This window comes from Symsagittifera roscoffensis, chromosome 8, assembly GCF_963678635.1.
Source record: "Symsagittifera roscoffensis chromosome 8, txSymRosc1.1, whole genome shotgun sequence".
NCBI lineage: Eukaryota > Metazoa > Xenacoelomorpha > Acoela > Convolutidae > Symsagittifera > Symsagittifera roscoffensis.
The window spans coordinates 36,654,152-36,680,088 of NC_087069.1; the positions used below are offsets into that span (position 1 = coordinate 36,654,152).

The window sequence follows — 25,937 nt, forward strand, 5'->3', positions numbered from 1 at the left end:
TTTCATTAAGATTTTTGGTATTTTGCGCTGAACCGATAAATTTTTTCTATTTCCACGATGTCTTGTATTACTAGTGAATGTTTTTCTTCAACAATTCCCGTTAGTCGAACTTAAAATAAAAACGTTGCTGGATAAATTGGAAGTATTTCCAAGCAACTGTTTTAATTAGTCAAATCAATCTCAACACTTTCTGCCCTTCAAAAATAAAGCTAGTTTCTAGGCCGTTTCAGGTGTTTTTTTTCACATTGTAATGTTTTTTTGAGAACTCAAAATGGAGAAAAATTTGAATCGAGGTGAAAATGTTTGGATGAAAATTGTGGATTGTTCTGACGTTCTCTTTTTTAGTCTACGGATTTGTTTCTCGGAGCACAATAGTCAAATCATAAAAATCTTTAGCAAAAGATTTGAGCAGAATTGTTAAAACTTTGACAAAAAATCAAAATTTTGCAATACCTGTTTTTCTAATATTGTTTCTTTTGTCTTCAAGATTATGAGTGAATAGTTCACTTTTTTCATGAAGTTTAAGTCGTGTCTTATTGTGTTTTCTGGCTTCTCTTCTGGCTTATTGGATTGTTCTGACGTTCTCTTTTTTTAGTCTACGACTTTGTTTCTCGGAGCACAATAGTCAAATCATAAAAAAGCCTTAGCAAAAGATTTGAGCAGAATTGTTAAAACTTTGACAAAAAATCAAAATTTTGCAATACCTGTTTTTCTAATATTGTTTCTTTTGTCTTCAAGATTATAAGTGAATAGTTCACTTTTTTCATGAAATTTAAGTCGTGTCTTATTGTGTTTTCTGGCTTTCATAAATTTTTTTGTTAGTTTTTCCGCGAAAATGTTTTTACTGGTTCCAATATTTGTTCAGCGTAAAATTGTATGTTTTGAGCTTCTAAGAAAAGTTTTCGTTCTTGTTTTCATCGTAATTTTTTCCTGTTTCAATGGAGAAAGCATTCATGCTTTTTTCATAGATTGCTTGTTTTAATGAAAATATTTTCATTCTGCCTTTTATCATGTTTTAATGACGTTTTCATGCTTTTATTGAGTGTGTTCACGTTTTTCATGAAGAAATTGAATGACTTTTTTGAAAATATGTTTTGTTCTTACTTCCATTAAAAATTCTTTCTTGTTTCCTTGTTTCCAGGAAAACAATTGTCCTGTTCTTACAAAAAAAATTCTTGTTTTTTTTTTTAAAAGTGTTTTTCGTAGTTTCAAAAAAGGGGGAGTTTTTCTATCGAAACTAAACAAAAAAAATGGCATCAGCAAAACTTCAAAATTAATTTTTACAAACATTGCTTTGATGAAATGAGTCTTGTTGTTATGGAAAAAATTCCTGATTGCAAGTGAATATTTTTTGGCTTTTTGATCATGATTAATCTGCTTTTTTTTGCACATAGTGAACGTTTTCCATGGCAGTTTTTACCAGTGCAAATCGGAATTGGCGAAATTTTTTAGTTTAGTCGACTCCCAATAATTACAATTTATTGACTCTTGGGATTTTTCCGCTGAAAGATGTTTGGATTAATACTTTTTTAAAGGTTCGTTAAACAAAAATTAGGTTTTTTGCTATTCCCGCTGTTTCAGTGACTAATTTTCCAACCTTTTTGTACCATGCTGCCTTGTGTTACTTGTCAAGGTTGTTCTGTAAAAATTCAAGCAAATCGAACTATCGAAAAGTAATTTTTGACGAACTTTGAATTATCTAAATTGAATTATCAATTAGGGTTTCGGTTAGCTGATATGCTCAAATAAAGCTCCTGCTTAGATTTGAATGTGCTACTTCCTAGCAGCCCCACTTGCTTATATTCAATGAGTAATTTCAGATAAAATACACCGTCTGCTCGTCACGCTATCTTATTTTCGGCCGGATAGATTCGTGCAACTTCTTAGTCTACTACCGATCTTATTCTTATTTTTATATCTCCTAGTCTCAATAGATCTACTGTTTACTGGTTTATGCAAGTTAGTTTTCAGGAGGAGAACAATTGTATTCTAAATTTTATTTAAAAGTTCTGGTGCTGAAACAGCAAATAGTTTCAGCACTTACAAATAATTGTAAATAATAGATATGGATTACCATTGGTTAGTTAGGAATATTTTATAGAATTAGAGAATTATATTTATAACCAATTATAAATTCTAGTTTAGAACTGTTTGCCCTGATACCTGCAGTCTTGTTCGTAATTTATGCTGCATTCAAACTTCACACCTTCAAAACACAAAAGAGGGTTCAGTATATCTAAGCTTAATCTCAATTAGAATCAGCAAACTTTTTTTAATTTTGGGCCAAAAAAGTTTCCAGCTGAATTTCAAACATTTGCATTGCATTGCTGAATTTTATAAATGTTCAAAAAGTTGAACAACTAGTTGCTGCGAAACTGCCATTATAGAAAACGACGAACTGATAGAACAGATTAATCATAACTTTGAGGGCAAATCAGAGGCTAGAAACGTTAAAAAAACTTTTAAGAAAACTACAGGAAACAGTTAAAGATAATAAAATAGACGACATCACTTAGATCTCCAAAGAATTGAAAAACTTGATAAACTGTGTTTGTACTTCAGTTTTAGTTACACGTTAAATATAGTTTTGCTCCCCTTCAACCCTTAGAATCCAAAACATGTGGTCCTATATCAACCAAGTTATTTTTTGAATAGGTTGCTACAAGACTTCTGCAATTTGAGTATAAGACATCTAAAAGCCGAGTAATTAACAGACCACAGCCAAATTTTGAAACTTCATTAAATTCAAAACATTAGATTTTTTTTGTTATTGAATAGACGCATGGAATCGTAGTTTTTGGCATGGAATTTTATAAAGTTTTCTGTTAACCATGTAGTCACTCTGCACATGTTTTAAATGACTAAACCATTGAGGCACGATAAACAAATTTTGTCTATTTTTGAAAGACGTATTTTACTGATTGTTTGTTTTCGTTTTCATCTAGTTTGTTGAAAAACTTGCCTTGAGTACTTGCAATGCAAGCCATGCTAGAATTATGCTAGATACTGGCAGGATTCTGGCAAAAAAATATAATCTCGAAGAATCGTCTTGAAGCTAGAAAAAAAAACGTTATTCTGCAGTCCAGAAAAATTTGCTCAGCGTGAGTTTGATTGAATCTACATTTTAATTTTTTGAGTTGATTTTTTAGAATGTATATTTTGCAAGAATGCGGAAAAATTTGCATTCTTCAAGCAGATAATTGTATCGCTGATTATGTAAATTTGGTTTTTTATGATATACCATGTGTTTTTTTTAATGTGGCCACCACTTTAACTCTTTGTATCTCCGTTAGCCTTTGCAACTAATTCTCCAATTTTGTGCACATATGGAGCTGAGATAATTCCAAACAATTACACGTGATCAACAATGTAATGCTTGCTAGTTTGGCCGTTTTTTGGGTTTCAAAAAAGCAAATTTTTGACATTCTTAATGAACTTTCAGCCATGTTTACGCTTCAAAAAAACACTGCTCATTATATCTGAATTTTATCGATCAAATTAGAATTTTACATCAGCATGTCAAGAATTCGAAAGTTAACTCAACCGCTAAGGCGACCGTAAGAGTTTATACAGAATAAAAAAACTACTCGTATCAAGGCCAAGGCCTGAATGTTCCGGCTGCCTTTTAAGATCTATCGAGCAGTAATAACATGTTAAAATTAAATGCAAAAAAAAAGAAAACATTTTTTTCTCTTCTAATAGTTTTTGTGAAAATGATCCCCCAGATGCGATAAAAAAACAAAGTGATAAATTTCGCTCAAAAGAACTATGAATAGATTTCGCTCCTATGAATTAGATTTTGCTTCTACACTAGTGGACGAAATTAAACGCAAATTAAGGCTTTTAATCACTAAAAGCCAAACTTCGAGGATCATTTTGGACAACACTTACTTTGAATTTTAACAAAAAATTTACCGCGATCAACAGTAAATGATCTGAACTACCCTCTCTGAAAATCTCAATTTTTAGTTTGAAGTACTTTCCAGTTTTTTGCGCGTCTGAAAATGCCAGTTTTCATCATTCTCAAAGCTGGGATTTTCAGACCAGGAGAAACTGGTAAGTGCTTCAAAATGAAGATTGAGACTTTCAGAGAAAATAGTTCAGATAATTTGCTGTCAGTCGCTATAGAATTTTTGTTAAAATTCAAATTGAATATTGCCCAAACAGTTCCTGAAAATTAGGTATTTTAAAAATAAAAATTTAAATTTGCGTTGAATTTTGTCCACTAGTGTATCAATTAAGGCTAATAGCCTGCTTCAACCAATTTGGAACAATTTCTAAGATGGATTAAATATCCGCTTACAAGTTAATAGCGCGAAATATATTGCGCGTTTATTGTCCCAAATTGGCTAAAATGGCAATCTATAAACCCCCATCAAGTTTACGGAAAGTTATCATAGGTGAAGGGGGAAAAACTTTTTTTTAAATATTTAATTATTTAGGACAACAATACTTTTCGAACAATATAAAAAATTCCATCGAAAATTAGCTCGCAACTTTAGACCTGCAATTGTTGATGCCTTGAAAACAAAAAGACTTGAAGTTTTCTGATCAATTATGTCAGATAAACTCTTGCTGTCTCGAATTACCCGTCGCAAGACTTAAAATTTGATTTTCGAATGCAAAAAAAGCCTTGAAATTGCTGGTTTTTCTAAAGTCAATTTGCCATCAAAATGCAAAATTTTTACAGATTTTTTGAGAGTGTAGATAACATTGTGAATACATGTCTTACGCAAAAATGCTACATTAATTTTTTCGGGTGTTTTTAGTTAAAGTTGTTCTTTTTCAATGAGTTCTGTTTAAGAATTGGAATGAAAAAATTGCAAAATTCTTCTGAAGGATTGATGGTTTCGGATTAAGCTTGGAAGATCTGTTTTCACAATTCGAACTGCAAGTCTTGCGCAAAAATCTGCAAGATTGTTGCAGAATTCTGACATTATATACAGTGCCAAGAAATTGTTTGGAAGATAAAAATATTATTCTACAGCCTTGAAAAGCTAATTTAACGTGAATTTGTATGATTCTTCAGTTTATGTTGTTGGTCTTTTTCAGAATGCTATTTTTGCCTAAATACGGCAAATTTTGCATTTCATTAACTACGTAAATGTATCGCTGATTATGTATATTATGAATTTTATGCTGCGTTAAAAACTAAATTCTCAACCTAATTTTTTGCAACAAATATTGTCTTGACAAGTTATGTGCTACTGATACAAAACTTTTATTCTAGTCTTTTTCTCAGTTTGCTTGACCGCACAAAATTTCTGAAGTTTTATATTCCTTGAATTGAAGTTTATTTACAAACTAATTTGGTTCTCTTTCAATATAAAATAGTATTTCAGCAGTATAAGCACATTTACAATAGCTACAAAATAATATTCAGAAATAATTGTTTCGTAAAAAATGTTAGTGACGAGCTTTCTGCATGATCTAACATTCGAACTCCAATTATTTTTTGACCCATGAGAGAAAAAAAATTTTCATCAAAACAAAAAAATAGGATCTTTAGGCCTTATAAAACAATTTAGAAAGAGAGCTGCCACGTGAAAAATAAAGTATAGGCTCTGGGTATATAGCTTCCTGCAAATTAAAAAAAAATCGGCTTCATTGTGCTGCCGAGTGATCTCCTGCTGGTTTATTGGATGTGGTTATTTCGCTGCCCTCTTCTCTGCTTCGCCCATGAGAAGCCTGTCTTCACTAGCAGAAGCATCATGCCGCCGACGAAACTGATAGCAAGCTGAGAAGCATGAGCTCCAAGGAATGACTCACGCTGAGATTCTGAAATAAAAAACAAAATATTTAAGAAAAAACCCGAAAAATTAAACAATCAAAATGGTAAAATTTTTTTGAAAATGTTCGTGGACCGGCCTATTAGCACGTGTGTCAATTAGCAAAATAACTCAAAAAAGCAATTTTTATCAGCCGAAATTTAATTAACAGGGTTGAAGTCCCATTGTTAATTATCGCTTTTTATATGGTATCCCAGTGATCACTATTTTCCAGCGTTGGTTCATGTATAATTTAAATATTTTTGCACAGGTAAACTTGCCAAAATTCATGGATATTTCAGCACAATTCGTAAAAAATCAGGGATCTTGTTAACTATTTCCCTCCTATTTCGATTCTAAAAAATCAACTTTGGCGGCCACATTTTCAATAGCTTAAAACAATTTTCAGAAAACATTGATAGTTAAAAAATTTTTACGTGGGTATTGTATAAATAGTGAATAATACAAATACGAAGGGGCGAAAAAGAAAACCCACCTAACTGTTGACATTTTTGAAATGCACATTTAATACACAAATGGTTAACAAAAGTAATACATGTATAGGGGGGAGATAGTTAACAAGATCCAAAAGGGGTGGAAATAGTTAACAAGATCCAAAATCAGGGCTAATTTCCTATTTTCCTCCCTTTGTTTTTTTTTTTCGAAATTTAATTTTTAAACTAAAATAACTCTTCATGTTAAAAATGCATTGAAATGTATCAGCGTGCTCAGATGAAGAAAAATTTGCAACACTTCTTTCATGCAAAAAGCCTTGTTAACAATTTTGAGCAGCTTTGATTGGAAAAGGACAAAGTCAGGGCTAAGACTCTTAAAGCTAAACTCATTCTAGTAAATTTCAAATACTAGAGTGATTCAATAAAGCCTATAATTTGGTCGAAACTAAAATTTCGTGGCTCAGTGGTAGTATATTTGTCTACTGAGCTGATAAAAGCTCGACCGCGTCCCGGTAAAATTTAGTTTTTGCTCCGTTTTTTTTGTTGTTTCGTCGCTAAAAATTTGCAAGGAACATCGAGTATTTAACAATGGCGACCGATGTTGTTTCACATTTTTAACATTTATAGTGCCGAGTTTCTTAATGAAAGTAACGCCCGCACCGGGTTTCCATGGATAATTATCGATTCTTATTGAAAATTTTCGTATACAAAGGTGATCATTATAATCCATTAATATTGCAAATTTAGACCACGAAATTGATTAAAAGGTCATTATAATCGATTGTTTTCATAAAACACAATCCATTAAAATCCTTTATAACGGCGGATTATAATTCATTTGAAATCCATTACAATTGATTATAACGGTTTATAAACTTTACATTTTTCAAACAAAATTATTTGCAAAACTCGCAAAGTTTCTGCGTTGCTCACGGCCTACTCGCAACCTAAACCTACTCAAACTAACCCCCCCCCCCCCCCTTCACGTTGCCTCCCATCCTGATTTGCCCCTTCCCTCTTACACCTGCAATTAAACCAGTCCCCTACGTTTATCCTTACGCCCACCCCCTTGTTTACTAAAGTTTACAGCAAAGCCCAACCCTCCCCCCAAAAAATTCAGTCTACCCCCTCCCCCCAGTTTGTTTCTCATTGAACCTGGACGGAGGAAGGGGTTACTCGGTTTAAACTACACGTATTTGCTCCACTCTCCAGTTCAACCCCTTCACCCAAGTTTTTTGTTCCACACATCGGTTTTTACCCCGGTTTAGTTAAGAAGGAGGGGGAGTTAAGAAAGATAGATGGGCATGGTAAACTGAGGAGAGGTAAAATGGGCTAGGGGAGGGATAAACTGTGATGGTGGGGGTGGGAAAACTCGAGAAGGATGAACTGGGAAAGTTGTTAAAAGAAGTGATGGAGTGTACGTAAAGTAGAATTTATGAAACATAATACGTAGCAATTGTACGAAACAGGAAATAAGAATTTTGAAAAAATGCAAATTTCATGAAATAGATAATTCTAAAAAAATACATTAAAATCGATTATACTTTTTTATATTGATTTATATTGATTAAGAAAATATTATGATTATAATCTATTTTTAATGAATTATAATCAATTACTATGGATTATCTTGATATAAAAAAGACTAAGAGTATAATTCAATTTTGTAGTTTTATAAATGCTGACTATGAAACGACAATATAATCGATTACTATTTATGGAAATTCAGTGCGGGCGGAACATTTGTGCTAGGGTGGTTTTTTCATCAGACAAATTTCGACTTTTTAACTTGCCATTTTTGACGGAAGTTTTTATATCATTCAAAACGTATTGTTGTCCTGAGCTTGAACTTGAAAATATACTTCACCTGTGATAATTTTTTGTAAAATTATGGGGGTTTAAAGATTGCCATTTTGGCCAATTTGGGACAAACAACGCGTAAGCGGAGATTTAATCCGTCTTAGAAGTCGTTCCAAATTGGTTGAACGAAGCTTATTTGCCATAATTGATTGCTACTAGGAGCAAAATCTATCCCTTTGTACTTTATATGACGTAGTGGGAACTGATTTTTACAAAAAAAAAATAAATTAAAAAAAAAAACATTTTATAACTTTTTAATTTTCAGGTTATTACCGCTCCATAGATCTTAAAAGGCAGTCGAAACAATCAGGACCTCGCCCGGATACGAGCAGTCTTGTTTTTCATGTAAACTTAACACCGGTAGCCGATAGTTAAATTTCTATTCGCACAACAAATCAACTGATTTTCGAACTTATTTGAAAAGTAAGTCTAGTTTGTTTGTTTTCGCCTGAGTGCACACCCAGTCAAAGCAACTATCGCATTCTTAAACAGGTACGTGTTTTCATTATTCTTCGAAATTGAGAACTTTATTAAATATTTTTAAAAACTTAAGATGTGACGTCAGTCATCAAATATTTAGAGGCAAATTGTCGTCAGTTTTTTGTTTTGTTAGCTCCCAGTCCCGCATTTGAATTTCAGTTTTTAAAAATGTTCTTAGGTGGTCATTATATGCAACACGCATTACTACTTCATATCTTTTATCGTAACATCACGCATTCAGCCATAAGAACACAGATCAACTAAGAAAGTGGAAAATTGAATTTTTTTCGGGTGGGGGGGGGGGGGGGGGGGGGTATGGAACTGAGAAGAGTTGAAGGAGCTAGGTTAAAAACAAATGGGTTATAAATTTCGCAGAATTTTGAATAGTCATCAAATTCGCCCTTATAAAGTTGGAAATTCGCTGATGGGTATCATATGCAGGGAAGAGCGGGGGGGGGGGGGGGTAGTGAATGAGTCATCGTAGAAACATACCGAGGGTGATGTGTCGTTTGGGTCTGGCTACAAACAGGGGCTGTGAAGTGATGGTCATCTCGGGAAGAGTGACTCCGCTATCCACCGCACGCCTGGCCCTTCCCGTACTGCTGCACGAGTTATTCGCTGAAAAAAAGAAGAAAAAAAAACGTACATTGTTCAGATTTGTTCAAACTGTTTCTAAAAAATTCTGACAGGAATGCAGGCCTGGAATGTATTTAGGCCTATGGGCTCATTTGTAGAATTAAAAAAAAAAAGATCATAAATTTTTTGGGAGGACCAAACAAGCAAAACTTTGAGTAAATTTTGAGTATTTCCAATATTTGATATGACACAGTAGCGGGACCCCAGTATTGGAACCCCTTCTGACCCAAAGGGTCTCCCCTTTATACTATTTTGAGACATCACTTTTTAGCTGACTGACCTTAAATTTTTTCTAAAGGCGCCTTGGGCGCCAATATATACTAATTTTAAGGCGGGAGCGCGCGCCGAAAAAACCCGATTTTTTGTCAAAATTTTCCAAAAATTGCCTAAAAAGCGCCTTTTTTGGCCTTTCTTTTCAAAACTTTGCCTGCGGAGCAGAAAATTTGGTCAAATTGAGGTCTTTGTAGTGCTTTGGGAGAGCCCAGAAAATCAATTTGGTCGACCTAAAAAAAAGGTCGACAAAATTTTCAATTTATTTTTGTAAATCCCACCCTCGAGAAACTCCTAGATCCGCGCCTGATATGACATTTTTTTTGACCCCGGATCCCTAGTATTGACTAATTCAGCGGCGTCGCTATTCTTGATGCGTATACAAAAGCTTCAGGTGAGTTTTGAGTATTATTTGTATTTTAACCATCAAAGCTTTCTTTTGAAAAGAACTCGTTATTCAAAGCAAGTGATTGAGTGTAAACGATGTGTATAATATGAGCTGCAAGTATTGTTTGGGTTGAAATTGTTGAAGAGCAAGGAATAATCTAGGATTTTTTGAGGGAGGCGGATTCTTTTAAAATTCGTTTTTTTTTATGCTGACAAATCAATTTTCTGAGCTCTCGAAAAAACTACATTGATACAAAACGATTTCAAAAGTTTCTGGGCTACTCGCTAACTTTCGAGAAAAAAACAGGCCAAAAATGAAGACGTACTGCTCTTGTTGGAGATTTTTAACAAAACCGATACCTTGCTTTTGCGCTTGTTCCCCTCTCAAATTTAGTTTTCAGTGGTTTTAAAATAAAATTGAAACGATTTTTTTTTCTTTTTTTTTCCTTCAAAATTTCATCATTGCTTAAAGCGAACACTACCCTAAAGACCTTAAGAGGCAGTCGCAACATTCAGGGTTAAGAACAAGGGTTCCGGTTTTGAAAGGGAGGTCCATTAAAACTTCTAGGACTTACTTATTTAAGGTGGATCATTTAGCAATAGAACCAATTTTCAAACCAATGTTTCTAAAGCTGGTCTAGCTGAACAGCCAAAAAGTCAGATCCTTTAATTCGGATTCTGAAGAAAAAAAACTAAAAGCGGTACAATTGAGAAATCTCCCCCTCATTCGCGCGAGTTTTTGGATCCCCTGAAGTTATTTGTGCCAAGGAAAAGTGGGTGTTTCTCGGCATAAATAACTTGAGTGGATACAAAAACTCGCGCAACTGAGGAGAAGATTTCTCAATTGATCCGCATTTGTATTTTGTGACTTTTTGTGTATGATTTATTCATATCAAAAAATTCTACTGCCAACACTTTCTTAGTAAAATTTTAAATGCAGGTATGCAGAAGGGGGGTGGATAAATAAGGGGGAGGGGGGGTGTCCGAGGCAGTGAGTGTAAGGGGGAAGATTGGTAAAATAGCCGAACTGACTTGTAGATGCGATGCATTCGTTGGCGTTGTCGCTGATGCACCCCTTCACAGTACAGTGTATGTACACAACGCCAGCCGCGTTCGACTCCCACGCGAATGCACGGTACGACAGGGGGTCTATAGTGTTGCCACTGTCACTCCGAACAGTCTCGTATCGCTCGAAAGCTCCAGTGTCAAAGTCAGTCGGACATCTGAAAACGAAAACAACAGTGATAGCATAAAGCAACCTATTGAATAAACTGATAACTAATTAGCCAAGCAGTGACAATACGAATCGAACATGCGTCTCTGATATTCAGGGCTTCACCCTGATACGAGCAGTTTTGTTTGTTTATGGTTTTCGCTACTGTTCTGGATTCCATAATGTTTGGTCCAGATTCGATAAATTTGGCTGCTTTTGGAGAGATTTGGAGCGATACAACTTTTTGCTGGTTCCACTCAAAATCGGTTTTTAGCAAAAAACTGATAGTATTCACAAAATATATTGTTTGCCTCGTAATGATGTGTCATTCCACAACTTGGTAGTTCTTTGGCAAAACTGTTAAATATTTTGTTTTGTTTCTTTGACAAATTCGAGAAATTTCTAGACCAAATAAGGTGATGTGTTATTTTTTAGCCACCTGCAATTTTTTCTAAGCTCAGCAGGTAACAGAATTTCACAGGGCCAAATAAAAGAGAGTAACGCCTCATTAAGAATAGACAGATCTCTTTCGGCATGATCTCATTACGTCATTAGAAATGATCCCATATGATCTATTACTAAACACAGAAATAAAAAATGGCCACAGCCCAACCCCCAAACTTTGATTGAGATTGATAGGGGAGATGCTCTAATAAATGCCCAAAAAAGTAAGCCAATCAGAACTCACCATTTAGAAACTCTATATCGGAAAAAAAAACATAAAATCGGTAAAATCACTTTGGTCAAATTAAAGGGCTCTGGTTGGTTTAGAATTTTTGCACATTTGGCCTTCTTTCATGAGACTATCAACCCCCCCCCCCCCCCCCGTCCCCGGATTGACACTTACCCATTCTGTTCCAGAGTGAAGTATGACCCATCGATCTTGTCTGAGCTGGAGGTCTGAGTTGCCCAGCACTCTGGTGCATAGATGGTCATGCCCCCCAGGATGGCCGGGTTGTCGTCCTCAAAAGTGACCCCGAAGTAGAACGGGGCGTCCAGCAGAACGTTCACGACACTGTCCGCTCTGCACAAAAGATCCATTAGCGTTTAAAAATAGATAATTTGAGTCGGAAAAGCAATTAAAAGTACGTTTCTCTGAACGTTGGCTGGTGCATTCAGTATTATTTTCTCCGGGAATTAAGACGAAAATTATAACCGCAGTTAAAATGGAAACAAAAAACTAAATTCCCGAATAGTTATAACGTCTCATCTTATTTGTTTAAAACTCTTTCAGGCTCAAGTCCAAGTGAACATCACCCTCTCTCTCCCCCGAATGCCAAATAGAGGAGAAGATAAGAAGATGTTGGTTTGGCTCGAATTTTCAGCCAATCAGAATCGAGTTTTTTAAACTCATTTTTAAGAGTTGCCCATACCACTCTGGTTTTCTGGTTATTGATTTTACAGCCCCGCCCCTCACCTCACACGAGTATCATTTTTAGGGTGTAACGAATGGTTTTAGGGTTTAACGAATGGTTTTACCTAATCAGTCCGCATGTCAATTTTCATGACAATCGAACAATCTGAACAAAATCTTTATTTGTAAAATCTCGTAGGTGGGGGAAAGGAAAAATAGCCCTAAGCGCAACGCTATTTAAAACCATCGGGTGGATCAAAAGGATCTGAACTTTGTCCGTTCATGTGGATGGGGGTATTAAGATGATCCCATTTTATACAATTTATCCAGTTGAGATCCCACCCGACAAGCTATGATGCTTTTTTGGTTTTCTCCCAAGCATTTAAATGTACTATTTCATAGAAAGCATTTTATAAGTTTTGGCTAGAAAAAAGTTATTATTATTATAAGTATATTTTAATTATGGTTTACCCAAAGGCAGTTGTGAACGCTGCATTAGTGTAGAAGGACAGTTTATAGGGTACTCTGTTCACGCCCATAGCAGATTGAGAATCCTCCGCTTCAGTATCAAACAGAGAAGTGACGTTGCCTCTTGTATGGTAGCAGCACACCAGAGAGAAACCCGAACTGCTCTGGCGCACTATGCTGACCCCGTTGCCGGTAACGACCTCGCCGGCCGTCGAGCCAGATCCATCGCCCTGTCCAATTCCATTGGTGTAGTTGACCAGTTTTTGATCATCATCAACTAAAAATTACAAGACATAAGAGCATTTTTGTGCCTATAGCAGATAAAACTGGTTTTTAAGACATAAATGTCACTTTTAATTTGAGTTTACGAATTTGTTGAAATACTGATCAATAGGACAGAAATCATAATGAGATACGTTAAACGGGCGAATCAAAAAGGTGTTTTATTGCTAGGATCGACATTTAAATTAAATCCAGGTAAATTTGATTGCAACATAAACGGATTGACACAAATCTAACTAAAACTTCACATGAAAGTCGAATCAAAATATTTGTTACGAGATAAACTGAAGACAGAAAAACTATCATAGAAAATTTACAGCTGCTGCAATAACCTTTTGCGCTGAATGAGAAGGTAAAACTCTTAGAAATGAAATCACATCCAACTCATTTCCAAGAAAAATCAAACAAAAAGTTCTGAATCATCAACAAACGTAAAATTGCTTGAAAAAATTTTAAACTGCCTGAAAAAAATTGATTGATATTTTTTTACAATTAATTACAAAATGACGCGTAACGAAGTGAATCGTGCTTTTCTCCCATCAAACTATAGGGCTTTCCTTAAACGGAACTAAAGATTTCGATACTTAATGTCCTACTTTCCCCATAGTTTTCAATTTTCTCCATATTTTTGTAATAAAAATTTCGTATAAAATAAGTTTTTTTTGTATTCCCGCACCGGAGTTCCATGGATAACAATCGATTATAATGGAAATATGTTTGTCTAAAATGCTGTCATTATAATCCATTATTGTTGCAAACTTAGACCACGAAATCGATTATATTGTCATTCAGGTGCGAGTTTTTTTTGAGGGGGGGGGGGGGGGGGTTGACGCCCTCCTTCAGGGATTCGACCCCCTGCCGACCCAAAGACCTCATTATAAACGATTATTTTCGTCACAGCCTACTCGTTATCTAAACCCACTCAAATTAACCCCCCCCCCCCCCCCCCTCCTCCTCACTTTGCCTCCCATCCGCATTTGCCCAAATCCCCTCCACCCCACTCTCCTACGTTTATCCCTACGCCCTCCCCCATGTTTTTGCTATTATTAAGTGAGAACAAGACTGATTCAGAGAAAACTAATCAGAAAAGCTTATAATTTTGAAATTATCAATTCAATTTCATTTGCAGTTCAACTTTCAAAATGGATAGTAAAAAGTCTTATAAAACACGGTTCAATTAAAAAAAAAAACGGAGATTAATTTTTGAGAGTGATCGGAACTGAAATGGAGCCAACCATATGGTAGATTTTATGGGGAATTTTATGAAAAATGGATAGTAAAAAGTCTTGTAAAACACGGTTCAACTAAAAAGAACGGAGATTAATTTTTGAGGGTGATCGGAATTGCAACGGAGCCAACCATATGGTAGATTTTATCGGGAATTTTATGAAAAATGGATAGTAAAAAGTCTTGTAAAACACGGTTCAACTAAAAAAAAAACGGAGATTAATTTTTGAGAGTGATCGGAACTGAAATGGAGCCAACCATATGGTAGATTTTATCGGGAATTTTATGAAAAATGGATAGTAAAAAGTCTTGTAAAACACGGTTCAACTAAAAAAAACGGAGATTATTTTTTGAGGGTGATCGGAGTTGCAACGGAGCCAACCATATGGTAGATTTTATCGGGAATTTTATGAAAAATGGATAGTAAAAAGTCTTGTAAAACACGGTTCAACTAAAAAAAACGGAGATTAATTTTTGAGGGTGATCGGAATTGCAACGGAGCCAACCATACGGTAGATTTTAGGGGAGTTTTATGAGAAATTGAAAAAAAAACAATCGTATCTAGGGATGCTACATAATAACTACTTCAAACTTAGTATGTGTGTTAAAAATTTCTGATAAAATTTTTATAGAAAAGAAGTTCTGGAGGAGGATTTTTGGCCCAAAGTCTTGTTGTTTGTGGTATTCATTATTTATCCTCCTCATACTTGGACGACTGTTTTTTAAATTGTATTCCCCGTGAAGTCCAAATTAGAATATATATATATATATATATATATATATATATTCATTAATCGATTGATAATTATATGTTTTTGGTTTAATTTCGAAATCGCGGGGTTAAGGTTGTAATTTGAAAAAACAGTCTTCCCAGCAATCATCATCTTATTTTGAGATTTTCGCGATTTCCCTGAGATTTTTGAATACTTAATTCTGATTGGCTGAAAGTAAACCAAAATATATTTCAATCATTCCGGTCCAGCATGAGGCACGCCACCTGACGATACGAAAGTGATGAAATCAGAACTCGATAAAGTCGTCTATATACTCTCAAGCCTTTGTGTAATGAGTTCTCAGCATGGTTTCAAGTTTTTTTATGGTTGTTTTTATAAAACCATCGTTTTGCAAACCTTTTTTTCAAACTTTCTCTTTGTTTTCATACACTTGGAAAACAAAAGTATACTTCACTTCAAGTCATCAAGCGAGACCGCAGTTCTAATCGAGTTTTTTTGAAAGGGACTCAATTAAAATGAAGAGCCGTACTTCTAAACAAGTACCGTAAGTTTGCATTTGAACACCATAGCTTAAAACGACGTCGTTAAATTTGGCTAAAATGTAAGTGTCCATTCAATGCAATCCAGAATCATTTAAAATAAAGAATCAAAACAAAGACTTAGTGCGTTTGCTTTTGCTGTTGAAACTAAATAAGTTGCATGAAAGGTCACGTGCTTTAGTAAAAAACTCAATTTGCTCAAAGGTTTTCTTGTGGGCCTTTTCCACAAGACTGGCTGCTAACTGATATGAAAGTACTTGTTTCAAGTTAAAAAAAATATATGAGACCTTTGGAGAGGGTCATTGACTTCAAACACAATTTTTCTTTTAGTTAATTTACAGTAAAATAAATCGAGCAATTCTGGTGCAAAATGAACGGTGTTTTTGATTATATTGCTTTTCTGATGACTAAATGAGCAACTTAGCTTGGTTAATTTTGTTCAGATTTGACGATAAAGTATCTTTTGCCAACAATTTGGCATTAGTGGTACTAGTTTACTTGTGTGGTCCCTCAAAAATGCAGTGATCCCTAATAAAAACCGAGATACAGTATGTGGCTATTTCTAACAGTAAAGCATTTTTGTTTCTCTATCATCCTGTCGTAACCGGCCTAGTTAGTCTAGCGGGTACAAATCCGGTTATCAATCCCGTGCTGGCTCTTGATTTTTGGAAAAAAAGCGGGACCAAGTATCTAACCTAGTTTTGTCAAGGGACCTAACAGGTAATTAGTACCGCATTCGCTACAGCGAGTTGCCAAAATTTCGAACGGTTATTTACTCCAACAGAGCAATCTTACCGATTTGGCAAAATTTTGCCGGCAATTTTGATGTTTGAGACAATCTTGAGAAACAAAATTGATCTAAGCAATTAGTTTTTGCAAGCGATTTTCTTTTTTAACAAAAAACAGTGCTATTTTAAATATTCAAAGGACAAAACTATTAAAATTGAATGCTTCAGACGTGTTTTGGTCAATTTATGTTGACTATAAAAGGAACGGGCGAGATCAAAAGTTGTTTAAAAATTTAACATTTAACATAATTGAAAAACTTAAAATTTAACTGAAAAAGAGACAACTTTGTTTTTTGTTATTCAAGGAAAGATTACGCTAAAACTACTTTTCCATTTGATAAGCAGGTAATATCACAATCCAACAAAGTTCTAGGAGATTGTAATCTCCAAAAGTATTTGTAAATGCATATATTTTTGATTGATAGCCAAAAAAATTCTATTTGATTAAGAAAAATTAACATTATTTGCTTGAGAGCAAATTCTAAATGTTTTGAGCAATTTTTAGAAGCATATGCACCTTTAGAATTTTTTTGGGCTGTCTAACACTATTATTTGGATATAACTCCCCCATCACTTGACAAAATAGTTTGGACAAAATTTCTGGCTGGCTATAAAAACCAAAACTATCCTTTTTGGAAAGAAACTTAATTTCCGACTTTTAAATTGCACTAAGATAAGCCAGTTAAAAATCGAAGCACATTTTTTTTGTAATTTTGTTTCCATTTTCAACCAACAGAGAAAAGCACGTTTGAATTTTTGGATTTTGTTCATTTTGTGCGGATAGTTTAAATCAGCAAGTGATTTTAATAAATTAGTTAGTCTTTCCGAACTTTTTGCGACATATTATCGTTAAAGTTTTGTCACAGGAAACAGAAATCGCAAAATTTTTGATTTCAACATGGAAAGACAAGAAATTTTTTAAAAAGTTTGGTCGTTTTCTCCGCATCTTTTAAAAATATAGACTTGAAAATTTGACAATAATAGATAAAACTATTTAGAAGAGAATAACCAGATCAAAAATTGATAAATTTTGTTTTAAAGGCGCAAAATAGCCAGAAACTCATAACTAGTTTCAGAGGTGTTCTTGCCCTGGAAACATTTTTGGCCTCGAATTGGATATTTGGGAAGCTGATGATCTCCACTTAGACTACATGCCGCGGAAAAATCACAGACAAAAGAATTAAAAAGTTAATTGGTGTGGCGCCGAAAAAGGCGGTATTTTTGTTTTGGCGCTTAAGCCAGAAAACTAGACAAATTGTTAGACAGCATATCTGCTTGGGTCAACACTGTGCATTGTTCGAGATGCTTTTTTTCAAACATTAGTTGAATAGCTCTTTTGTTGGCTTATTTCGAACATCAGCCCCAAATTACACGTAAAAGTTTGTTATTTTTTGGCGTCGCGCTATTAGCGTTTTCAATGTTTTTGACTGTGATTTTTCCGCGGCGCAGAGTCTAATGGCGGTGCTACTTCTTTCAATGTTTTTTTTCTGTTATTTTTCCGCGGTATAGAGTCCAATGGCGTTATTACCTCTTTCAATGATTTTGTCTGTGATTTTTGCGCAGCGCAGAGACTAATGGCGGTAATAAGCTTCCCAAAAAACCAATTTAAACTCAAAAATTCAACTTAACGAGGCCAAACTGTGCACTGGATAGGCGCACAAATGTGTGCCTGTATGTTCGCGGACAAGTCTTTAAACATGTTAAAATTTTATCGGAAAAGTCAAAGGAAACCAAAGAACAAAAGAAGAACAAAGGGAGCGTCCTTGTTGCGGAATCCGCTTGCAATTCACAAAATGCACAGTTTGGCCTCGTATTGAAAATCTGTTTAATATTTTTGAAGATGTTTTCAGAGCATGAACACCTCTGAAATTAGATCTGAGTTACTGGCCATTTTGCGCCTTCAAAAGAATTATCAATTTTGATCCGGATAATTTTTTCAAACAGTTTAATTTAGCATTTGTCAAACTTTAATTTCAATATCTTTAACAGCTGCAGAGAAAACGACAAAAACGTGAAAACCAAAATCCGTTTACTTGCTCGTTTAAAGCAAAAATTTGCAACTTCTATGTACAGCTTTTTACAGAATTAAATGAGGTAAAATATTGTTTCAGACGTCCGTTCAGCAGTTTTAGTTTTATCGACTTCGTTCAGATTTGTTGACCAAAAAACGTCCAAAAAACGCCACGCCAACAATTTGACGTTAACTATACATTGCATTAGTTTTAAACTGGGCTCTTTAATTTTTCCCTCTATTGCCAAAGGGGGGATTCATAACAAGTTTAAAAATCACATTGATATGCTTAACCGTCGAAATATTTTTTATGGGGATGGCAATATTTTTGCCGAGTACCATAGGGGGAAATAATTAACTAGATTTCTTAAACTGAGGTCTGATCTGAATAGCATGACTCGCTTGTGCGTGTAGATCCACAAGAGGAACTTGGTGTTGCAGTGTAGTTGAAAGTGTATGCCTTGATGTCGTTCCAGTCGGGGAACACGTCAATCACACAGCTGGTGTCTCGCAGAGTGTACTGCTGGAACGCTAGAAAAACAAGAAAGGTGTAATCTTCATTCATCTTCTACCGTTCTACAACAACACGCTCCCCCCCCCCCCCCCACTCCAACTCCGAGCAGTTTTCAAAACTCTTTTTCACTTTTAATTACTCAATTAACAACACATACGCATTTTCTCTTCATCTAATACATCGTGAAACAAATTGTTGCTGTAAAATTGACATCGTGAAACAAATTGTTGCTGTAAAATTGACATCGTGAAACAAATTATTACTGTAAAACTGATGTTTATGTCTTGTGGGAGGGTTCTCTTTCCTTGAATGACACACATGTTTTATTACTCAATTTGCCTTCCACTTGTCGAATGAATTTGAAGTTAATTCAAAGGAAATCAAAAGTCAAACCACTAAACTAGGCTGAATTTGAACACATTTTGTAAAACTTTCCGAAAGAAAACGTTGAAAAACACGACTTAAACAAGTGGAAATTAAGCTCATTCAATAATAGTTTATACAAATCAGTTCATTTTAAACCATCTCTCATTTTTACAGTGTGAATTTTAAGCGTGCAAGAAAATAAGTTTGTTTTGCTTTTGGTAAAACCGCAATAGGACATTTTCGAAGTCACACTATCACGAGAACTATGGCAAGGTCGTGAAAAGTTCAAAAGGTCGATACTAATGCAGTTTACGAACATCTGTCAGAGCTATTACTTGATCGTTTGCAATTTCTATAAAATCACCTAGCATTTAAGCCTTCAAAAAACAAAAATTAAAACACCAATTTCACTTATGAAAAATAAGATACTTCAATTTACTTTTTTACTTTAATACATACGCGAGGCGATAATTTTCATTCAACTGATTAATTGTGAAAAAAAAAGATTTAAATTCTTATCCAGTTTAAATATATCCAAATATTCTTCTGGAAAGAGGAAAATGGTCACTTTGTGGATAAACTTACACATTGAAGCCCATCTGAAGGACAAGGCTCTTATAACTCCACTTGTGTCCGTTGCTCCGAACATTGAAGTCACATACTGGTTGCCTGTTGTTTGCGTCACTGAAAACCCGGAGCAGTCTCCTGTTCCGTAACACGTGCTCGTAACTTCCGCCCCGCCATCGTCTCTCTTCGAAAAACCGATTGCCGCCAATACTCCCGCTGAGCTGAATGATCCAGTCACTTGGAATATCCGTTCATTTACAAGTGAGAATGTATTAGCCGTTGCGGAGTTGAAGGTACCCTGGGGACCGTAAATGACCTGATCGGTTTGGAATGAGTAGCTAAAACGCAGATGATAAATCAGAATATATTCTATATTTTGTACACTTGTGAATCGGAAAGTTAAAATTTCAAATACTTTCGAGGATTGGATTTCGAGTTATATTTATTTCACTGATTCAAAAAATGTAGAAAAAACTATCGATGGTTCGAATTGAATGCCAATTTAACAATGCGATCGGCAACGAATCGACGTTTCAAAACTAAATACTGCGATAAATTTTCCTGATTGTAGTGTATATATACAATTAATGGCTCTTGAGTGGGAACACGTAAAAGCTCGTTTTTTGTCTTTTAGCTCTAAATAAACATTCTTGTCAATGTAAACCGAAGAATTGTTCAACATATTCTGATTTATGACCTGAAGGCGATGTGGGTGATTTGAGTTGCATCCGATTGTACAATGATAGCTGAAGGGTAACCTCGGAAGAGCAGCACCTGGTTAGAAAAAAAATAAAAATTTTTCTTTCTGCGAACTCCAGCGAGTCTAATATACTCTTTTGGCCTGCCTGAAAAAAATTTATTATGTTACTATAATCAGGCCTGAAAATATTTATCAATCAAAGACCAAGAGGCCCGTTACAAGCACAGGTTACAAAAACAACAAGTGAGGAAATTTGAAGAACGCAGAAAAATACAATTTGAAGAAAACCACTAACTGTAAAATACGCTAAGTAAGCTTGAAAACTCAGCGATATGCGCATCAAATCGGCTCTTTTCCACTTGCCCCACTTTTGAATTTCAATTTTGAAACATAGCCAACAGACAGTTCGAAAAGTCAATGAGCACAAGTAAAGAAACAAAACGAGTCAATGAACACAAGTAAACAAAAAAAATAACGATTTACTTTAAAAAATATAATCGTTATTGTCGAATTTAAAAGAAACTCATAGTTGCCCCTAAAGCTGTGTGAAAAATGACAACAAGTTTTGACTGAGACTTTTTGTATAAATTAAACCAATTTGAGAAAACTGGATCAATAAGTAATTTTTTGATTCCGCTGAAAGTCTGAAAAGTAAATTCCACTTAAGAAAATAGATATATACTTTCCTTTATACTTTCGCTGTGTGATAGTGGAGTGTGCCTTACTTTTTAGCTTAAGAATAGCACTCAACTTGAAAATAAACAAGACTGCTCGTATCAGGGCGAAACCCTGAATGTTCCGACTGCCTTTTAAGGTTTATGGAGCAGTAAAAACATTTAAAAATTCAATGAAATGAAACAAAATCAAAAATTTTTTTTTCTAAAATTCGAAAATTTTTATGAAAATTATCCCCCCACACGCCATCCAAAGTACAAAAGGATAGATTTCGCCCCTTGTAACAAACCAATTATGGCACATTTGCTTCTTTCAACCAATTTGGAACGATTTCTAAGGCGGAGTAACTCTACGCTTACGCGTTAATAGCGCGAGATATATCGCGCTTAATTATCTGAAATTGGCCAAAATGGCAATCTTTAAACCCCCGTAACTTTACAAAAAAATGATCACAGGTAAAATATATCTTCAAATTTGAGCTCAGAACAACAATACCTTTCGAATGATGTAAAACATTCCGTCAAAAATGGCTAGTTAAAAAGTCGAAATTTGTCTGAAAAAAAAACCCACCCCGAGCACAAATATTCCGTTCCTTTCGTATCAAAAAACGGAACAATAACAAGTCAAATCGCGAAAAAGTACATTTGAGTATGAACAGTCTTAAGATATTTCCTGGAGAAAAAAAAACGAAAAAAAACGACAAAAAAAATCATCAACACCTATATAAGAGTCTGAACTACGTTCAGCGATTCCTAAAAACTTTTTCAATGTACTGAAATGGTGAAAAAACTAACGACCGTGCTTAGGTTTTTCCTTGATACTTCACATCCTTAACTCACCGATTAGGTAATATAAACACGTACAATGGAAAACTTGAATTGAGTGGCCAAAAGTGGAAAAAACCTGTAATTATCTCTGTCTCCCAGCTTAAATGCACCGTTTTGTGCAAATACCAAACAATTGTATTTAAAGTCTAAATACCAATTGCATTTTTAAAAGTTTTTTGAAAATCCGCTTGTTGGTAAAATCTTAGATCCACCCCTACCTTGAAATCAACACACTTACTTTTTTTGGAACAGTAAAAGCTTATTAGACAAACCTTAGTTTAGCCTGGCCTTAGTCTAGAATGATTCAATTAGAATCAGTTTTTTTTAAAAATAAATTACTGTTACTGTAGAGGCTAGAATATTAAACTTTTCAATATCTTGAGTTTTTCACATTTCTTGAAGTATGCTCACGCTCATTTTTCAGTTGTTTTTGCAGTCCAGGTTTCTTTTTGATATCTTTAATCTGACGGCAATGTGACTAATTTGAATTTAAATGTCCTGGCTTCTACTGGAAATAAGTTGTATGAAAATTTTTTTTGTATATTTTGTACTTGGTCTCGGTCGATGATGAAGTCGGGTTCGTTTCCTCCGTACTGGGTCTGGATTACATCCTGGCTGTCGAAAGCTAGGTTGGTTCCTCCAGTCCATGTTTGGACTTCAGTCACTGTTTGGGTCGGGTTAGCTAAAAAACATGGCAAATATTTATCAGCTCCCACATTTTCTCTTCTGACGTCAATTCATTTTCTATTTTTCAACCCAAGCTTACCCTGAACAAGATTAGCCGGTGGCTGTGCAGGTAGCAGAGAATGTTCCGACAACAGTTATTAAAAAATGAAAGTTTTTTTTTCAATTTTACTCAATTTAGTCATACTTTTTTAAGTAATGGCTGACTCAAAACTGCAATAATAAGAGTTAATAAACAACAAGTAGGATAAACTTCTGATACTCTGCAATCAGAGTAGAATTTCATTCAACTACATTTCTCGCTCGCTGTTCTTGCACCAAATTAGACTAATAAGCAAATTTTTCAAACCAATTTTTCTTGACACAAAAAATTAAAGGGCTAATGGGTACGGTACGGACGCCTTTCTCTTTCAGGGATTCGATCACCTGCCGACCCAAAAGGTTCCCGCTTCGTATAAATTTGAGATATCCATTTTTGGTGATGGGCTCTAAAATTTGTCTGAAGGCGTTTGCGGGGCCAATGTTTACTAATTTTGAAGGGGACCGAAAAAACGCAATTTTTTGGTCAAAGTTTTCCAAAAAGTGCCCAAAAACCATTGTTTCACCTGCCTCTTTTTACCGGCGGCACAAAAATTTCTGTCCAAATAGGGTCTTGATAGTGTTCTGGGAGCGCTAAGGAAATCATTTGGTCGACCTAAAAAAATGGTCAACAAATTTTTGAAGTTTTTTTCAATGTCTCACCCCTCGTGAAAATCCTATTGCCTAAAAAGAAAAAACGCAATTTTTGGTCAAAATTTTTCAAAAATTGCCTAAAAACGCCTTTTTTGGCCTGTTTTTTCAAAATTTTGCCTGCCGCGCAAAACAAAATTGGTCAAATGGGGTCTTTATTTTGATTGAGGAAAGCTCAGAAAATCAATTCGGTCGACCTAAAAAAAAGGTCGACAAAATTTTCGAAATTTTTTGAAAATCCGCCCCCCCCCCACGAGAAAATCCTAGATCCGCTCATGGAAAGCGCTCAATTAACATGGAGGTTTTGTTAATTCGAAAAGAGGTTATTGGGATTAGTGGGAAGGGGTAGTTGGTGAATCACCAACCAAACTCTCACACATACAAGATAAACTATTGTGAAAGGTTGCTTTTTAAAATTCGGCTTTGAACAGAAAACTCTTGAATCAGGGGTGGATCCAGATATTTCTCGGGGGATTTTCAAAAAGGATTTCGGTCTTGTTTTAGGTCGACCAAATTGATTTCCCGAGCGTTCTCAAAACACTACTAAGACCCTATGTTAAAAGAAGTTTTTGTGCCGCAGGCAATTTTTTTTAAAAGACAGGTTAAAAAAATCGTTTTTGAAAAACTTTGAAAAAAAATGCGTTTTTCTGCGTGCGGTCCTCTTCAAAATTAGTAATTATTGACGCAAAAGGCACCTTCAGAAAAATTTTAAGGCTGTTCGGCCGAACATATATGCCATAAAATAATACCACGGGTGGGGGGGGGGGGGGGGCTTTTGGTTGGTGATGGGTTCAAATCTCTGGGGAAGAAGCGTCTCCCTAAATCCGCCCCTGTCAAGAATAATAGCTTGTTGAAAAAATGTCAATACGGAGTGTTTTAAACGTACGTTTAAAACACCCCGCGCTGACGTTTTTCCTTTATCGACTTATTGAATAAGAATTTTCGGTTCAATGCCGAGTTTTAAACAGGTATCATTCGTAATAGCTTATCTTGTCGTTCATTTCATAAGGGTGGGTGGAGAGGGGGGGGGGGCTATTTGAGTAGTTGACGCAGGGGGATGCTGTTCAATGTATGTGTGAGGGCGTGCTATGCAATTTCAATCCAAATCAGTCAGCCAGTTGGAAAACATTTTGGGTCTAGTTAGGGGGCAGTGAAACTGATCCAACTAGACTATGGGGTCTTTATTAGACGACGGACTCCAAAAATTTTCCAAAGGGGTTTTCGGTGCCAATGTTTACTAATTTTGAGGGGGGAGCGTGCACCGAAAAAACGCAATTTGATTTTGTATAAACAATTTTGAAGCAAATACACTTACAGGAGTAGACATCGTCGTATTTGAACCCCACGACGAAGGAATTCAATTGACAGTCCAAGGTCAGAGTGTCACCTGCAAGCATCAATCACGTAAGAGTTACATAACGATTACGTCATCAAAACAATTTAATTACTCAAGAATTACATAAAGCACAGTTAAGTACCTCAGTCATGCAAAATTAACAAAAAGGGAAAATGAGTTTTCTGGTTTTTCAGACTTATGGCTTATGCTTATGGTTTTTACGGTTTTTAGACTGTTTACGATTTTTAGACTTGCTTATGGTTCTTCAGAAAGAATTTATATCTCTTTAAAAAATGTTTCACAAAATTTGCAGTTTCAGGAAAACTTGATACTTAACTTTTGTCTGATAAACTAAACTTCGCATGCAAACTAAGATTGAAATTTGCTTAAATTGATTCTAAATTCGAATTTTCGAATTAGTTTTAAATTGATTCTAAATAGTTTGCAATGCATTAAAACTAGATTGATTAGGGCTTGAAATTTGAAGTTAAATAGGTCAAGCCAATAGCAGTTTTCCTGATGTAAAAGCAAAGATAATTTGAATAGGTCCAAGATATTATTGTCAGCTTATTTTCATGCCAATACTTTCTTTGCAAAACAAAAATTGACACGTACCCGTCTCAATTCTTTGGAGGTAGGACCAGGCAGTTAAGCCAGTTGCCTGTCCACCATCTGCCAAATTGTCCAGAGCCGAGTTGTACCCTTGAAGCTTCACATAGTACACCGTATTCGGCCTCAAGTTATGAACAGTACAGAAGTAGTTGGCGCCCCCCACAAAAGCAACCGAGGGGGTACAAACATCCCCCGCCCTGATGGGGGTGGTAGAACTGGAGGCACTGTAGAGTTCCATGTTGATAGAGGTGAAATTCGTAACATCTGGATGGACTTGAAAGTGGATCTCCCCCCTCTCGCCAGCGTACATAGAATCTTGGACGAAATGAGTAGCTGAAACAAATAGTGACAGTCGCCAAAACGTTTTCAACATTGAAGACCAACTTACATAACAAAACCCCCTCTCTCTAGGTATCTACTAAAGAATCTCTACTATCTAAATAAGACCAATAGAG

The 25,937-nt window shown here is 35.3% G+C and overlaps 2 protein-coding genes across 2 annotated transcripts in view; one reads left to right on the forward strand and one right to left on the reverse strand.

The window, feature by feature from the left end:
• LOC134853360 (flotillin-2a-like) overlaps positions 1–25,937 on the forward strand; it is a 424,983-nt gene that overhangs the window by 51,361 nt on the left and 347,685 nt on the right. The window lies entirely within an intron of this gene.
• Positions 5,286–25,812, reverse strand: LOC134852877 (uncharacterized). The gene is made up of 11 exons (XM_063868720.1): positions 25,486–25,812; positions 24,850–24,921; positions 22,673–22,803; positions 20,617–20,693; positions 19,938–20,257; positions 18,875–19,003; positions 12,895–13,168; positions 11,917–12,093; positions 10,889–11,079; positions 9,056–9,181; positions 5,286–5,778 (listed from the first exon to the last, which is right to left on the reverse strand). Exons 1-11 carry the CDS (start codon positions 25,790–25,792, stop codon positions 5,636–5,638), a joined length of 1,947 nt encoding a protein of 648 aa, XP_063724790.1. The 5' UTR covers positions 25,793–25,812; the 3' UTR covers positions 5,286–5,635.

Coding starts and splice junctions, on each gene's coding strand:
- LOC134852877 (XM_063868720.1), bottom strand. CDS start 25,792: ATGTACGCTGGCGAGAGGGGGGAGATCCACTTTCAAGTCCATCCAGAT. Junction 12,094..12,894: donor GCGTTCACAACTGCCTTTGG/GTAAACCATAAT, acceptor TCTTTTGTGCAG/AGCGGACAGTGTCGTGAACG. Junction 5,779..9,055: donor CAAACGACACATCACCCTCG/GTATGTTTCTAC, acceptor TTTTTATTTCAG/AATCTCAGCGTGAGTCATTC.